The sequence below is a fragment of the Eptesicus fuscus genome, chromosome 22, assembly GCF_027574615.1.
Source record: "Eptesicus fuscus isolate TK198812 chromosome 22, DD_ASM_mEF_20220401, whole genome shotgun sequence".
NCBI lineage: Eukaryota > Metazoa > Chordata > Mammalia > Chiroptera > Vespertilionidae > Eptesicus > Eptesicus fuscus.
The window spans coordinates 40022363-40039628 of record NC_072494.1 but is presented as its reverse complement, the minus strand read 5'-3'; the positions used below and the strand labels follow the sequence as shown (position 1 = coordinate 40039628).

The 17266-nt window shown below is 56.6% G+C and overlaps 1 protein-coding gene across 2 annotated transcripts; it reads right to left on the bottom strand.

Moving 5' to 3' along the window:
- Positions 1–3983: 3983 nt before the first annotated feature.
- On the bottom strand, positions 3984–16550 carry SELE (selectin E). Of its 2 annotated transcripts, none has more exons than XM_028127845.2 (14): positions 16458–16550; positions 16066–16148; positions 14843–15229; positions 13026–13133; positions 12477–12662; positions 11585–11770; positions 11291–11479; positions 10323–10511; positions 9732–9920; positions 8802–8978; positions 8188–8298; positions 7515–7536; positions 7345–7409; positions 3984–6423 (listed from the first exon to the last, which is right to left on the bottom strand). In XM_028127845.2, the coding sequence occupies exons 2-14, from the start codon at positions 16121–16123 to the stop codon at positions 6386–6388; spliced, it is 1905 nt and encodes a 634-aa protein (XP_027983646.2). In that variant the 5' UTR covers positions 16124–16148; positions 16458–16550; the 3' UTR covers positions 3984–6385. The 2 variants fall into 2 exon arrangements, with proteins under 2 accessions (XP_027983646.2, XP_054567970.1); XM_054711995.1 differs by having other exon boundaries at positions 7345–7406.
- Positions 16551–17266: the final 716 nt, after the last annotated feature.

Here is a 17266-nt window from a genome sequence, read left to right as displayed (position 1 = left end):
CCACTTCCCCGCCCCCCTTTCTGGCTCCTCTTTCCCCACCTCTTTCCTGACCTGTCACCTCCCCTGAGAAAAACAGAGCTCTGACCAAGGTGCTGCTGTTAGATCTCCCTCTCCTCCTTTCTCTCTCCCTCCAGCCTCCTTCTCTCTCTCCCTTCCTCCCTTCCTCCCTTCTCTCCTTTCCTCCTTTCCTTCCTCTCTCCCGCCCCTCCACCTCCCTCCCTCCCTCCCTCTTCCCCTCTGTCCCAGTCTCCCTCTCTCTCTCTCTGTCTCTCCTCTTTCTTTCTCTATCAACACGGGCCTAACTCATCGCTATCTGTGGTAGAGGGCGCCTGATAACCGCAAACACCACACAATCAAAAAGTACTTCAGACACATGTCCCTTAGACTTCAGAGAGCTCACCTTAACAACTTGAGGGTGCCTTCCTGCCCCTTGCTCACCGCCTAGTGGACGTCCTTGTCAATGGCACCCCTAAAGTTAAGCCCCGACCTGCGGAGCCGCTCTGGCTTTCTGCCATAGAGGTTTGGGGGCCTAAACACCCTTATCTGTACCCCGAGTGTAGCATGTGAAGGAGATAGACTGCATATGAAATCAGGACCCGAATGATGGGGGGCAGTGGAAGGGGGAGTCACCGGCAATCAGATTTGCATTTTTGAAAAGACAATAACAACAACAATAGCTATAGATCTCAATATTCTATGTCTGTTACCTTATTAATCTTTATAGAGATTAAACACAACACCCCGCAGTAGGTACTGTTGCTGCCCCGGTTTTCCAAGGCCCAGGAAGGTAAGAAAGGAAGAGACCGGGGGTGGGGGGCCAGCCCGCTCCAGCCTGTGCACGTGGTTAGTGCGCTGCCCTCCTCCTGGCGGGAGCTCGGAAGGCGTGTTGACATGGGGACACGCCTGGGGCCGAGGGGACCCACGAAGTGCCCATCTCCACCTACAGCCCAAAGCAGTGTCTAGACTGCGTTTCCAAGTCCCTCCTCCCGTTCTCTCCTGACCTTGTCAGCCAGGCTTTCAGCCACGCCAGGGCCCTGGGTCCTCCCTTCCCTAAGCCCACAGCCAGGTCTCCGTCCTCACCTTCCTCGGCCAGTCGGCCCTGGCTCCCCACCTCACCCACTGTCCTTCTGTTTCATTGGTCAATGCTCCCTCATCTCCCCGACCTCCACGCCTGTGGCCCCAGCGCTCGCTGCTCTTCTCTCGTTTACCCCGTGCACTTGATGGCCCGACCCGGTCTCTGAACCTGAATGCCATCTACATGCCACTCTCTTCCGATTTCTTTTTCCACCCAGGACACTCCTCTGCCCCCGGAACAACCCCCGTGCCCATCAAACACCTTCCCAGTATCTCCATCAGTGGTTTACTCTGCCTCCCACATCTTACATGCATCACACTGACCTTCAGATTTCCCCTCGAACCCGGAGAGCATGTGATTCTGGAGTGGATGCAGCTCGGTGAGGTCATGGTTGAGGCCATGTCCGGCAGAGGCAGTGGAGCAGAGGGAGAAGAATGATGGAGAACGGAGAACTCGGACAGTGGACTGCAGTGCACCTGCGTGAGGTCCCACGGGATGCAGGAGTGCTTGAGGCTGAGGAGGACCAGGAGCTGGGGCCCAGCCTCTGTGCAGGGGCTGGGAGTCCTTGCCATGAGGCGGTGAACTCGGTGTTATGTGCTCCATGGAAACAGGGTTATCTTATTTCTTCTTTTCATCTCTAGAAGCCCGCCCGGCCGTGGCACAGTGGTTGAGCATCAACCTATGAACCAGGAGGTCACAGTTTGATTCCTGGTCTGGGCACATGTCCGGGTTGCGGCCTTGACCCGCACCCAGTAGGGGGCGTGCAGGAGGCAGCCGATCAATAATTCTCTCTCATCGTTGATGTTTGTCTCTCTCTCTCCCTCTCCCTTCCTCTCTGAAATCAATAAACATATATTTTTAAAAAGGGGTTAGAAGAACAAAGATCAGTAAGAGAACCTCGTCCTATAGGAGGCCACCCCTGCCTCCCACCGCTGAGGTGTGGGCGTGAGAGAACAGACGTCCCGTGGAGAGACCTGCGGGGCCTGTCGCAGGCCCAGCTGTGGGGACAGCAGAGTGGGACGGGGTTTGAGAGGAACTGGAGGGTGGGGGCTGGCTGACTGGGGAGAGCAGTCCAGAGGGTGAAGGCGGTGATTGGGAAGGAGAGCAGGTGGGTCAGGAGGCGTGGCCTGGTGAGCTGGCTAGAAGATGACCGGCCAGCAGAGGGGCTTCCACTCCGGCTGTAAGGAAGGAGGTGGCCGTGGAGGGGTGGTCCTGCTGGGTCCGGGGGCAGGTGGACACTTAGTCTAACTCTGGAGCGTGGGTTTGTGTCATCTTCCATGGAAGCTAACCTGCTAACCCGAGCCGCTCCACTCCTCACGTCTGCGCTCTCACTGGCCCCTGTCCATGTGCCTCGGGCCCCTGCGTTCCTCTGCACACATTCAATTCGTTGTTGTTTCTTTGTTTTGCCTTTTCTAATATATGTTTATTGATTTCAGAGAGGAAGGAAGGAGAGAGAGATAGAAACAACAAGGATGAGAGAGAACCATTGATCAGCTGCCTCTTACATGCCCCACACTGGGGATGGATCCCGCAACCTGGGCATGTGCCCCGACCGGGAATTGAACTGTGACCTCCTGGTTCATTGGTTGAGGTTTAACCACTGAGCCGCGCCGGCCGGGCTGCACACATTGCATTTGTACAGTTTGCTGCAGCACTCTGTGCCGGGAAAGCCGACAGTCACACCTGCCTTTTGGGCTGCTGTCTCGGTCCTCCAGGGAAACAGCCTAACCAGCAGGATCTAGCCTGGTTTTTCCTTTTTTTTTACTTTTCCTCTTGAGTAGAACTTTTGAGCTAAGATGAAGTATAAAATCAAAGTGAAACCAACTGTGGCCGATGACAGTGCCATAACCACAATTGTTTTCCGCCTGGACAACCGGGTCAACAATCAAACCAGGTTTTCTTAGAAATTTCAGATGTTTTGAGTCTTTGATAACAAGGAGGTGTTTAGCTTTCAGAAGAGAGGAGACACCTTTTTGGGGGGGAGAGGAGGGAGCAGAAAAGCTAGTCTGGCCCTGGGCCTGGAGGAAAACAAGTCTGCAGAGCAAATGAAGGTGATGGTTTAACTTGAGCAGCTTGAGATCTGAGACTGGCATGAGGCAAAGCCTCCAGGATAAGGACTTTGTTTCACTGACCTTCCTTATCTTTTCTAGAGAGTTCACATTTTTCAGACAACTGTGCGCTATTGGTGCAGGGGCCCATGAGTGCGGTGATCGCCCAACAGACAGACAGAACCAGTGTTGGACGGATGTGGAGAAACTGGAGCCCTCGTGCACTGCGGGAGGGGGTAGAAGGGTGCGGCCCTCTTACAGAACAGTTGGGCTGCTCCTCAGAAAATGAAACATAGAGTTACCAGAGGGCCCGGCAATTGCACGCCCGAGAGAATTGAAACCATAAGTCTACTCCAAAAGGTGTACAAGAAGTTCATAGCATCGTTCACAACAGCCAACGTGCAGCAGGAAGCCAGATGTTCACCAGCTGGCGGGTGGGGACAGAAAGGGAGGCATGGCCATACGATACGGGATTACTCAGCCATAGAAAGGAATGAAGTAGGGCACTTGCTATGGAGTGGATTAGCCTTGAATACATCATCCTGAGTGAAAGACGCCAGACACAAGGCCACATGATGCCACGTATGTGAAATGCCCAGAACAGGCAAGTCCGTGGAGGCAAAGGGAGGTTCCTGTTCACAGGGCCTGGGGGAGGGCAGAGGGAGAGTGACTACTGGTGGGTACTGGGTTTCTTTTGGGGGTGAGAGATGTGCTCTGGAGTTACACGTGGTGGTGATGACTGCAGGATCTTGTGAATATACAAAAACTACTGGATTGTACACTTAAAAGGGCGCATTTTATGGTGTGTGAGTTTTACCTACATAGCATGGAATTTTTAAGAAAGAGGCCATACACAGAGATACATATAAACATGTTTATTATCAAACTTCATAGTGCCAAGTCAAATACAATAAGTACGACATACGTTTAAATAAATACATATTTTAAACATTGTAAAATATTTTAAATCATAATTTAAAATACTTTATAAAACCCAAACACAGACACACTTATATCTCACACAGCTACTCCCAACCCAATAACATAAACATTTACATTTGGACAGTTTCAGATAAAATGGCCATTCATTTCCTGATCACACATTTCACATGCATCCTCTTTCTCTTATTTCCCAGGGTCCTTTGCCCTTCAAAACCCCTGCCGTCCTGATTCCTATCGCCTCTCCTCTTACTTCGGGCTTTGCCTGGGCCAAAGCGCCCCAGCCCCCCTGAGCGTGGCTTCCTCGGCACATGCAGAGGCGTCGGGGGTGTGAGGGAGCTTTGACCCTCACACCTGCAAGGTTGAAGCAGCCCTGCAGTCACTCACAGCACTTCTCAGTGCCAGCGATCAATAGCTGGATTCCTTAGGAGTTTTAAGCTCCTTTCTACACAAACATAAATACTTGCTCATCCAGGCTTCCCTCCCTTTAAGAACAGCCTCGCACACAAGAAAACAACTGGGAAATAATCGTTCGACATCTTCACTTTGTGAAAACCCGCTGGGTGAACCCAGGACCGGGCAGGTCCTATCGTGGACTCAGGGCCTTGCACTAGTCAAGACTGTATGCTGACACATCACATCCGATACACATCTTTTTGGGGATGCAAGGCACATCCTTATTCCTACAGGCGGGTGAATAAGACATTCACAAAAGGGTACCTTCATTCCTTTGCACGTATGCTTTTACCAAATCAGCACATTTGGTCTCCTGGAAGTTTTTCATCATGGAAACCACAAATATCTGAAAAATTAACTGACAGTGCACAGTATCTGCCACTTAGCTTTTACTCCCCTGGTACTACTCCGTTTTTTAAAAGCAACTGTAGGAAAAAATTAACAATGTTCACTAATTACCACTGTACATTGTCAGGGGATAGGATTTGCCCTTTTTCGAAATAAAGTCACTGCGGATGCGACATTAGAATCTGTTAATAAATAAAGAGGTGGTGATCTAGGAGAGTGATTGTTGCCCGGTCATAGTCCTAACACTTACATATGCTAAAGTCCCTGTAACACGTGTAGTACTGAATTAAGAATCATGGAATACATCTCCATGCAAGTCAGAAGAATGCTATCTCTAAGAACACTTTAAAGAGCACTGAGTCCCACAGGGAACAAAGTGGCTCAGGCTTTGTTGGATAATCTCCACGCAGGTGTTGGTTTTTTGTTTTTGTTTTTTTCAAGTCAGTAACAGACTATTTTTGTACAATTTGCTTCCTCTAAACTTTTGACAATTATCATTCAGCCCATGACAGCAACTTTATAACCAGTAGTTATAACACTACTAGAGTCCTGGTGCACCAATTCGTGCACAGCTGGGGTCCCTCAGGGCTGAAACCGGCAGCCAACGACGCCTGCTGCTCCCGCTCATCCCGACGCTGCTGCACCTGCCGCGGGCTCACGCCAAGACAGTCCTGATCATGCACCCATCCCAAGGCGGGTGAGAGGGGTGGCCGGGATGCGATCAGCCCTCCAGGCAGGCGATGGGACGCTCTTGCTAGCCCAGGATCTGGATCCATTCTGCTGATGTTCACACCGGTTGTCGGGAGCCACCTGGAGACCGCTTTTATATAATGTCTTCCTTGCGAAGCATCTAGGGAGGGGAAGCAGCCGTGGTGCCCGAGGCCGACTTCCAGGAGGCCTGGGGTGCTGTCGGGATCGTGCTGGCGGCACCAGTCAATCAGTGCCTGGTCCATTCTCTGGAAACTGGACCTGCAGGACTACTGAGGGAGGGAGTGGCTGCCACAAGGATGGTGGGCCGCTGGGATGGTGGGCCACTGGGATGGGTCAGTCAGCTGAGTGGCGCTCCCACTGTTGGAGCGCACTGACCACCAAGGGGCAGCTCCTGTGTTGAGTGTCTTCCCCATGGTGGTCACTGTGTGTCATAGCAACTGGTCAACCGGTCGTTCAGTAACTTAGGCTTTTATATATACAGATGAAGGACAAAAGAAAGAAACAATGTCACAAAATACTGGGTTTCTCCACCAAGATTTCATCAGGAGTGAGGGAGAGTTAGAAATGGAGTTCTGAGACTCCAGAGCCTTGGGCTCTTTGCTTTTGTCTGGAAGAGAATGTCCTTCCCCCTGGTATCCAGCACTTTGCACATCCTTAAAACAGGACAAAGAAAACTGAGTCATTTTGCTGGCAGGCTGGCCTTGCCCACGGGACTTTGGTCCTTTGAAGTTCTCGGGGGCACTGCAGTCCAGCTGCAGTAAGTGACAAAGGTCTGAGATCCAAGGAGAGCTCTCTGCCTCTGCCGTCCTCAGGGCATCGCTCTCATTCCCTCCTTTACCTGTGTTCCTGCAGGGACAAGAGTGCAGATCATCAGGACACTTAATACTCTGCATAAGAAGAGCGACAACAGAATTCATCTTCTGTTCACTGTATGCACTCTCACTGGGGTAGTGCAAACATGAACAGCAAATCCTACTCCGTTAGCTCAGTGCAACCATTCTGTATGAGACTATAAGGGTGGATTTGTGTCATATATTTGTCAAAACCCCTAGAATATACAACACCAAGACTGAACCCTAATGAAGACTGTGGACTTCAGATAATAATGTAACAATGTTGGCCCACAAGTTGGAACAAAATACCATACTAATGCAAGATATTAATGATAGAGGAAATGGGGGGGTGGGAGTCAGGGTATGTTGGAAGTATGTGCTTTCTGCTCACTTTTCCTATGAACCTAAAACTGCACACAAAAGGTACTAATTTTTTTAAAAAGCATTTGGAGGAGACTTGACCCTTTCAAATTCTCAGAAAACAGAGCAGAGAGTTTAAGGCCACAGATTCTAGAACCAAACTGCCCAAGTATGAATCCTGGCCACCCCACTTACTAGCTTTGAGATTTTAAGCAAGTTACTTAACTTCTCTGTGCCTCATTTTCTCCATCTATATAATAATGAATATAGTAATAGCCCCATCGCATAGAATTCCTAGCTCAGAACCATTCCTAGGATATAGGAAGCGCCATATAAAGGGTAGCTATTATCATCGTTGTTATTAACTTCCATAGTGAACTGACTCAGTGTGGCCAGAGCCTGGTTCCTTTCCTCTCCTCCTGCAAACACATGAAACCACAGTCCATAAAATCCCATGAAGGGGTGACCCCTCACCCCCACTCTAGAAACTGTCCGGTTTGGGGGACCTCAAGGAACAACAGAACATGTAAGGAGGGTGTCTCCTCTCAAAACCGCACGTGATTGCAATGCCTACCTGATTCCTTTTGGACTGAGATTAACGTCTGGTAGGATCCGTCTGAGGCAGGGCTTTGGCAGCTGCTGCGGAATCACAAGAACAGCGGGTGAGGCACCGCTCTCGACCGGAAGAGGGAAAGACAGACGTGTCGGTGCTCAGCGGCACGCGGGGAGCAGAGTGCAACTTACCTGGCGGGAACAAACTTCTTTGCTGCAAGAAAAAGACAACCGTAATTTGGACTCAGTGACTTCGAAGGACACATTGAGTCCAGAAACAGTCTGATTCGCCCTCAGGGGTTACACATTCAACGCCTTTGGGGGGCCCCATGTAATCAGAGCGCCAACACAGCGTGGCAGCAGGTAGGGCGGCGTGCAAGCGGACCTCATGGAGGGGCCCGGATTCCAACACAAGCCGCAGCCACAGGCTCGGCTTGCCAGAGGTAGGGTCCACTTTTTCGTGACAAGTCCCGAATCCGGGTCTTATGTGAAATTTCCTATTTTGTAATCAGAACTTAATTCAAAGAAGTGTTCAATGCTCCGTAGGCCAAACCAACCACAAGCGTGGCCGGATGCTTCGCGCATCCCCTCCGATTTATTCCCCCACGGAAGCCTGTTCCCCAAACACATTTTCAGAGACATTCTGCCCCTTTTTCCTGGGAGCACGGGCCCTCACGGCCTCTGCACGGCCTCAGAGGCCACAGAACCCAGTGCGCGTGGCGCTGCCCGCAGTCGTGCAATGAGACACATTTCCTAAAACTTCCCACCCGGTGTGCTGTGAACTCCTCCCCTGTGACCGCCGCTGACCACTGATCTCCTGCCTGGAGAGCGTGGCGCGGTGTTGGGGTCATGCACAGGCCCTCACCTTTCTTCCGAAGGCGCTTCAGGAGCCAGAGGAGGAACGACCCCGACGTCAGGAGGGAGGTCCCCGCAGCGGAGAGCCCGATGGCCAGGGGCAGGCTGGACGGGGCGGGGGCTGCGGAGACAGGGAAGAGCCATCACGAGAGGAACTGGCTTGGAAGTCCTGCTGCTCTGTGGCTCTGCCCTTTGCTCTGTCCACACATCTCCAGGCACAGAGCGGAGAGCCGTGCGGTGCACATGTGGGAGGAGGCGTTGCATTCAAGACCTGGGAGATCTGCCCAGCCCAGCACAACTCATTGCCCCGCTCTTTCCCGGCACACGCTGCACCCCAGACTCTCTCTCTCTCTCTCTCTCTCTCTCTCTCTCTCTCTCTCATTTCCCTCCCCCACCCCCAGCTCTCCCTTTATGATGGTCAATACTCCACCCATTCTATCAACGTGTCACCTCTTCTGTTTTCTCTATATTCCCATTAAGTTGCATTTTCGCAGCTTAGTAACCTGGCCAACGCTTCAGCCTTTCCGGTTTGGACGTAATGGATCTTCATTATTTTAGCCAGATAACCCCCTTCTTCACTCTCCTCCCCTGCCCCCTGACGACCTCCATCAACAAGTGCCTCACCTTCGCAGGTGGGCAGCATCCCGGACCAGTGTCCTGCGGCACCGCACGTCAGCGCCGCCGAGCCATTGAGCGTCCATCCCTCGGGGCACGCGAAGGTGCACTCAGCGCCGAACACGAGCTCCCCATCGCAGCTCACGGCCACCTTGCCGGGCACTGCCGGGTGTGAGCACCGCACCACTGCAGGCGAAAGACCGGGCAGAGGTTAAGGAAAATCCCCTGGAAGCTCCTAACCCCGGCTGGACAGGCAGCACACAAGCATGACTTATGGACACTGTGTCATTTTTTTTAAATTTATATTTTACTAGAGGCCGGTGCACAAAATTTGTGCAGGGGGGGTGTCCCTCAGCCCAGCCTGCACCCTCTCCAATCTGGGACACCTTGGGGGATGTCCTAAACTGGCAGTTGGACATCCCTCTCACAATCTGGGACTGCTGGCTCCTAACCACTAGCCTGCCTGCCTGCCTGACAGCCCCCTAACCACTCCCCTGCCAGCCTGATTGATGCCTAACTGCTCCCTTGCTGGCATGATCATCCCCAAATGCCTTCCTCTGTGGAGCTGAGGAGACTGGGGCGGGGCTGAGGCTGGATGAGGTGGGGCTGAGGGGACTGGGGGACTCCAGCTGGATGAGGCAGGGCTGAGGGGACTGGGCACCACCATCTTGTAGCTGTGAGTGCCACCATCTTGTGAGGACATGATGGTTAATTAGCATATTCCCTCTTTATTAGATAGGATTGATTTTGGAGAGGGAGGGAGAGGGAAAGAGAGATAGAAACACCTACTGGGGATCAAGCTCACAACCCGATGCTCTATCCACTGAGCTAAACTGGCTAGAGCAAGGCACTACTTTCAATGAGGCTCAAACCCCTGGGGGCAAAGTGTGAGGACTCGACGACCCACATCTACTCCTTTGAGTCCGACTTCAGTCTGACCTTGGCAGGAGGGGGCCTCCTGTGTCCACTGTCCCCGAGCCGTGCACTCCAGGCGAGCTGCCCCGTGCAGTTGGAAGCCATCCTCGCAGCCGAAGGCGCAGGAGGAGCTGGGGGTGAGCTCCCCGGCAGGGGCGTGGCGACACCGCACCCAGCCGCTCCGGGGCCGGGGCACAGGGTCACATCTCACGGCTGGAAGGGGAGCAAGCACATGAGAAGTTCGCTTGTCTCCGGCAGCCACGGGTTTCGCCAAGTCCCTAGCTCTTCTCTATATAAATACATTTTTAAAATGTTCCTTTTTGTTAATCCTCACCTGAGGATATTTTCCCATTGACTTTTAGGGAGAGTGGAAGAGAGAGGGAAAGACAGAGAGAAACATCGATGGGAGAGAAACACATCGCTTGGTTGCCTCCTGCACCAGCCCCGACCAGGGCCCGGGTCGGGGAAGAGCCTGCAACCGAGGTCCATGTCCTTGACTGGAATCGAACCCGGGACCCTTTGGTCTGCGGGCCAATGCTCTATCCACTGAGCCAAACTGATTAGGGTGTCAATATTTTTTTCAATCTTAAAAGAAAACAAAAAGAAAAGCTGTACCTTCACAAGTGGGCTCCGCACTGTCCCACTGCCCCGTGGGGCCGCACTGGAGCCTCGCGGGTCCCGTCAGCACAAAGCCCTGCTCGCAGGAGAACGCACAGCTGGCCCCGGGCTGGAAGCTTCCGGAAGCGCTGGGGGCACAGCTCACGTGGCCCCTCTCGGGCCTGGATGGGGCTTTGCACCGGGAAGCTGAAACACCAAAGCGGGGTCAGGACATGCTGGCGGGACCGGAGGGACCCGCATGGGCCGAGTGGACCCAGTGCATCGGACAAGGACACGCTCGGGGGCTCAGACTCTTGGTCACCCCGGGACAGCCGGCCGTGGCGCTAACCAAAGGGCGGGCGGCCCCAACAGGACAGGCTCCTCTGACATGGGAAAGAGGAGGGCAGGGCCAGGAGAGGTTTGGTCCTCAGAGCGCAGCTGGGGTCGGGATGCCTCTAGAATAGATGGCGCCGGCGAAGGGAGGTCAGCGCAGCCACGCGGCGGGCCTGCTGTGCGGCGGGGTGTGGCTCGTGGCGTTTGCCGCGTGTGGCTGCGAGGACAGCAGCACCCGCGAGTGGAACCTGCTTGTTGTCAAGGTGCCCTCTTGCCTTGAGGCGGGTTAAAGGCTGCTGCTGAGCTCTGTGACAGCGGACGCCCCTCCCGCCTCGGCGGTGACACTTCCAGAAGGCAGGAAGACGGGGTTCTAACGTCAGGGGGAGCTCTCGTGGCCCTGCTTGTTAAATGGTAAGTCTTAGAGGGAGACTCTGCCTCTCCCACACCCACGGCCAAGGCTCTGTGGGCGGCACAGCAGGGAGCCGGCCGCTCTCACTGTCCAGCGCTTTCCCGGCTGCGCCTGGCTCTGCCACGCGTGTCTCCGGGAGCTGAGAGCCAGCTGCCCCTGAGTCTGACGTCCTGTCTCATTCTGAGCCCCCCACTCCCATCCCCACCCCCCCTACCCCCCACAGGCTGAGGAGGGCCAGGCTCACCTTCACAGAGCGGGGCCGGCTGCGCCCACTGCCCCTGCGCCGTGCACTCCACGCGGGCGGCCCCCCGCAGCAGGAAGCCCTCCTCACAGGCGAAGCTGCAGGAGGACCCGAAGGAGAGCTCCCCGGCGGGGGAGAGGCTGCAGCTCACGGAGCCGTGCGGAGGGGGGTCCAGGGCACCGCAGGTCACGGCTGTAACACAGGGACCGGCAGTGAGCAGGGTGGGAGGCCGCACCAGCGCGGGAGGGGAGGGGGGAAGCTCTGCGCAGTGAATCCCGACGGGAGGGGCTGCGCTACCTGAGCACGTGGGCTCCTCGTGGTCCCAGTGCCCCGCCGCGGTGCACCGGAGGCGCGGGGCCCCCACGAGCGCGAAGCCGTCCTCGCAGCGGAAAGCGCAGGTCGTGTTCCACGGGAAGGCCGCGGGGCCCCGGGAGCAGTCCACGGAGCCGTGGGCGGGACGCGTCACCTCGGGGCACTGGGCCACTGCGGGTGGAAGGCACGGGGACACGAAGGTTAGAGAAGGAGCCGCGCGTCCTGCTGAGCGTGAGTCTAGGACGGAGCGAGGAGCTGCCTCCCAGGGGGCCCAACAGCCCGGTAACTCCCCGACGGCACACCCACGGGAGGCTCTCGCTCTCTGGTGGCCATTTCCCTCTTTTCTGGGTGTCGCTCTGGGCTCAGTGTCTGATCTGGAGCCAACCCCTCCCCGGGCCCTGAGCGGTTGTCGGGCCACAGTGCAGGGAGGCAGACCCTCAGCGGGGAGCTGGCTGTGGTGGCGGAAACAGCAGTGACAGACTAGCCACGCGTTCCCTTGAACCCCGTGGTCCCCACGAAGGGGTCTTTGTCTCGGGCCGAGAAGATAAGACAGAGCGAGAAGGAGACGCTGAGGCGGGCTGGCTACGCAGCCCAAGCCGGGTCTGGTGTCGACGTCAAGCAGGGAGAGGAGGCGAGAGCCCCTGTGGTCTAGAGCGTGTGCGTGGGTTTGCAAGTTACCAGGGCCGCAGAGACCCCCCCCCCTCCCCCCAGCACACGTAGAAAAGGCCTCTCACCCCAAGCGGGACCACCCCCCATAGGCACTGGCTGAGAGAACAAGCTTTCTTAAAAGACGGCGACGGAAAGAACTTTCCCGAGAGTCTGGAAACGTTCCAAGTTGGGTAAAAGCTGAGGCAGGGCGGGTGCTTCGGAGACTCACCCTCGCAGCCCGGCAGGGGCGCGCTCCACACCCCGGAGGCGGTGCAGCGGGCGGCCCGGGGGCCGCTGGGCCGGTAGCCCTCCTCGCAGCTCACGGCGCAGGAGGCGTTGTAGCTGAAGCTCCCCCAGGGCTCGGTGCACTCCAGGCGTCCGTGCTCAGGGGCGTCCTGGGCCGGGCAGGTCACCGCTGGAAAGGGAAACCGGGTCAGTTCTGTCCTCCCTCCGCTCCTGTAGGAGGGACCCCGGGAACTGCAGCTACTGTGGGTTACACGTCTGCTGAAAACGGCCTGTCTGCCTCGAGACCGTCTGTCCGCATGCTCATCTCGCAGCGAGAAAGCTGGGACTCAGCGTGCAGCGCCGGTCACGGTGCCATGTACGTGGGGAATCTGGGGTTTGAACCTGGAGGGTCCGGCTTCACAGGCTCAGCCCTTGCCCACCGACCCCGGGCACCACATGCCCCCGGGAAGCAGAGGCCTGCAGACCCGGCTCCAAGCCAGCGAGCTCGGCTGGCACTGCCATCCCAGGGAGGGACAGGTGGCATCTGACTCACCCTGCTCGCACTGGGAGCCACGGAAGCCGGGGTGGCACTGGCAGGTGTAGTTGTTGATGGTCTCCACGCAGTCCCCATGGCCGCTGCAGGACGACGGGGTGCAGGCAGCTGCGGGCACACAGGCATGGCAATGAGCGTGAGCCCTTGGACTTGAGGGTCAACAGTGAGCACCGAAACGTCACCAATGGCACGGGTGCCTGACCTTCTAACTGAGGTGCCTTCACAGAGCACCAGAGCGGAGCTTCAGGCTCGGCGGCTGAAACCTTGATGCCAGCACACGGGAGGCACCAAGACTAGGAAACTCACTGAATCCCAAACTCTAAAGATGGCTCCCCGGCCACCGGTAAGCAAGGAGCCAAAACACGCCCTGTACGTGTGCATACACACCCTACATATGTACAGACCTGTACGTGCAGCTGTGGGCACATGCACACATGGGCTCTGGCCTACATTCTCACAAAGAAGCAAAGAGATACTTCCTCAAGCAGCACACGCTAACACCAGATTTTTAGAACATAAAATCATCGGCCTGGAAGGTTGGGCTCAGTGGATAGAGTGGGCTCAATCCGCAGGAGGGGGTGTGCAGGAGGCAGCCGATCAATGATTCTCTCTCACCATTGATGTTTCTCTCTCTCTCTCTCCCTCTCACCTTCCTCTCTGAAATCAATAAAAAAATATAATTTTTTAATATCACATAGAGATCAGTGTTTGCCTAGTGCCAGCAGTTTGTGGTGAAGCCTCCCTCCCTCCCGCCGTGCCCACCTGTGTAACACAGGGCCCCCTCCCTCCCTCCCCCCCGCCGTGCCCACCTGTGTAGCACAGGGCCCCCTCCCTCCCTCCCCCCCGCCGTGCCCACCTGTGTAACACAGGGCCCCCTCCCTCCCTCCCCCCCGCCGTGCCCACCTGTGTAACACAGGGCCCCCTCCCTCCCTCCCCCCCGCCGTGCCCACCTGTGTAACACAGGGCCCCCTCCCTCCCTCCCTCCCTCCCGCCGTGCCCACCTGTGTAGCACAGGCCCCCTCCCTCCCTCCCCCGCAACGTGCCCACCTGTGTAACACAGGGCCCCCTCCCTCCCTCCCTCCCTCCCGCCGTGCCCACCTGTGAAGCACAGGCCCCCTCCCTCCCTCCCCCCCGCCGTGCCCACCTGTGTAGCACAGGCCCCCTCCCTCCCTCCCCCCCGCCGTGCCCACCTGTGTAGCACAGGGCCCCCCTCCCTCCCTCCCCCCCGCCGTGCCCACCTGTGTAGCACAGGGCCCCCTCCCTCCCTCCCTCCCGCACTGTGCCCACCTGTGTAGCACAGGCCCCCTCCCTCCCTCCCTCCCGCACCGTGCCCACCTGTGTAGCACAGGGCCCCCTCCCTCCCTCCCTCCCGCCGTGCCCACCTGTGTAGCACAGGGCCCCCTCCCTCCCTCCCCCCCGCCGTGCCCACCTGTGTAGCACAGGCCCCCCCCCCCCGCCGTGCCCACCTGTGTAGCACAGGGCCCCCTCCCTCCCTCCCTCCCGCCGTGCCCACCTGTGTAGCACAGGCCCCCTCCCTCCCTCCCCCCCGCCGTGCCCACCTGTGTAGCACAGGCCCCCTCCCTCCCTCCCGCCCGCCGTGCCCACCTGTGTAGCACAGGCCACCACCCCCCGCCGTGCCCACCCGTGTAGCACAGGCCACCACCCCCCGCCGTGCCCACCCGTGTAGCACAGGCCCCCTCCCTCCCTCCCCCGCACCGTGCCCACCCGTGTAGCACAGGCCCCCTCCCTCCCTCCCCCCCGCCGTGCCCACCTGTGTAGCACAGGCCCCCTCCCTCCCTCCCGCCCGCCGTGCCCACCTGTGTAGCACAGGGCGCGCTTGGCCTTGCTGCACCGCTCGTCATTCCACTGGCCCGGGCCCTGTGGCCGCTTGATGTAGATCTCCACGCAGTCCTCGTTGGCCTGCTTGTTGTTGGGCTCCCCGGGAGCCCAGTTCGCGGCCTCCTCCGTCAGAGGCTTCCCGGTGCCTATCCAGACCCACTGGCCTTCGACCTTGCGGATCCCGATCCAGTAGTAATTGCGTGAGTGGCTGAGTATGGAGTTCAGGTACTGGATCTCCTCCTGGTTCTGAATCGCCACCAGGTGGGTGTAATGCTTCTGGCAGTAGGCGCTGGCCTCGTCAAAGGTCAAGAGCTCCGAGGAGGCATGGTAGGACCAGGCTCTGCCCTGTCTGACCAGGAGGAGGGCTGAGGGGAAAGGTGAGAGGAAGGAGAGCGGTCAGTCCTGCCGTGGTCTGGCTCTGAGCTGGCCTTCCTCCCCTCCCCACTGTTCTTCCTCCTCCTTTCACTGAGGGAAAGTGCAGTTTGCCACCCTCACATGCTACGTGAGGGGGTATAAATAGTTTCATATGGGCAGGCCTCACCACCACTCATCTCTATCTCTTCCATCTGAACACTGAAACCTTAAATCTATTGAACTATGACCCCTCCCCTGCCCCAGCCCTGGCGACCAGCATTCTACTTTCCGTCCCTATGGCTCGCACTGCCCTGTCTCATGTCCGTGGAGCTCTACGGCTGTTACCGGGCCTTTTACCCTTCTAGGGAGGCCGACAGTGGGCTTCAGGACGACTCGAACCTTGTTCTCCTTTCCCAAAGTAAGAAGGGGTTTGGACAGAGGAACCTCGGTTTCCTGCGCTTTTCTTCTGTGACTGACTGCACTTGCTTAGCCTGCTCCCACCATAGCCCGTAGCACCCCTCTGCAGTGGGACAGTAGTCCGAGTGAGCAAGCCCTGCTGGGCACCACCAGCCAGCTGGGGAGCTGTGCCTGCCCATGACCCTGACCCTGACCCTCACGGTGCCTCTGGGACTTAGCTGTGCGTGGTCAGCACCTTGCACTTACGGAAACTGAGGCACAAAGAGGTAAACTGCCCTGGTCCAGGGCAAGCCGCACCGTGTGGGACTCCAGGGGCGCTGCTCGCCCTGCGATGCACAGGGTGCCCACCCACCATGAAGCATCATCGGTTCGAAAGGGCCCTGGTGCCCGGATGGAGGATGGGAGAGCCGCTCCGATGACATTGGCTTACCAAAGGCGAGAGCAGAGAGCAGCCACGAGGCAGTCATGGCTTCAAGAGTTCTTCCCATCAAAGGTCAGACTTGAGGTGCTTTTCTGGGGAGAGAAGGCACAAAATGAACTACAGAATGAAACCCAGGCGGCCAGTTCCTCGGCTCATTCTCCAGGGATGTTTGCAGCAGCCTCCCAAGACCTTAGGTAAAGGGTTCCAGGGCCACAGTCTCTATGAAAGAGAGCTTTGCCTTTATGAATAAATGAGAATCTTAAATTTGCATCCTTGAGGTCAAAGGGAGAAGCCAGCCTTTGACGGCCTGGATGTGGACAGATCCCGCCCAGAGACCGTGGCATATGCGTTCATAGCGATCGGCTCAGGTGCATGGCCCGGGCTGCGCTTTAGAGACTCACGGGTTTGTGGAGAGGCTGTTTCCCTGTTTGATTCTGGTTCCCGCGCGTCCCCTCTGAGTCCCGTCCCCTCTGCGTCCGCTGCTCCTCCAGTGCAGGTGCCAAGTCAGCCGACAACAGCAGAGCCCGCTCTGCCGGAGCCTTTATAGGGCGGCTGGCTTCCTGTGAGTCACAGCAGAACACTCCAAACCCGCGGGCAGGAATTCCCGGCAGCATCCAAGAAGTTTCCCGGGAATATCCACGATGCTAAAGATTATAATGATATCAGGAACCCTGCCCCTCACAGCGAAGTCTCCTTTGTTACACACCTTTCCATTTTACATGAATTCTATTAATATGACACAAATGCATGGTCTTTAATTTTAATCATGTAAAACCTCCGTCTTTAAAAGGTTTTAAAACTTTGCCAGTTAGCCCTGACCGGTGTGCTCAGTGGTTAGAACGCCGGCCCATGCATTGAAGGGTTGGGGGTTTGATTCCCAGTCAAGGGCATGCACCTGGGTTGCAGGTTTGATCACCCGTCCCAGTCGGGGCTCACGGGAGAGACAACCAATTGATGTGTCTCATATCAATGTCTCTCTCTCTCTCTTTCACTCTTCTTCCTCCCTCCCTCCCTCCCTCCCCCTCTGTCTAAAAGGCAGTGGAAAAAATATTCTCAGGTGAGGATTAAAAAAAAAAAAAAAAGCTTTGATGATTAGCAGCATCTCCTTGGTAATTGTGGTAGTAATGCCAATGATGGGTCACCCACCACATTTTTCCTCTTTCTCACCTATCAAGTCAACCCATTTTAAGGCACACTGTCTCACAGAGGA

Coding starts and splice junctions, on each gene's coding strand:
- SELE (XM_028127845.2), bottom strand. CDS start 16,123: ATGGGAAGAACTCTTGAAGCCATGACTGCCTCGTGGCTGCTCTCTGCT. Junction 12,663..13,025: donor TGGCTCCCAGTGCGAGCAGG/GTGAGTCAGATG, acceptor TTCCCTTTCCAG/CGGTGACCTGCCCGGCCCAG. Junction 10,512..11,290: donor GCCGGCCCCGCTCTGTGAAG/GTGAGCCTGGCC, acceptor TTGGTGTTTCAG/CTTCCCGGTGCAAAGCCCCA.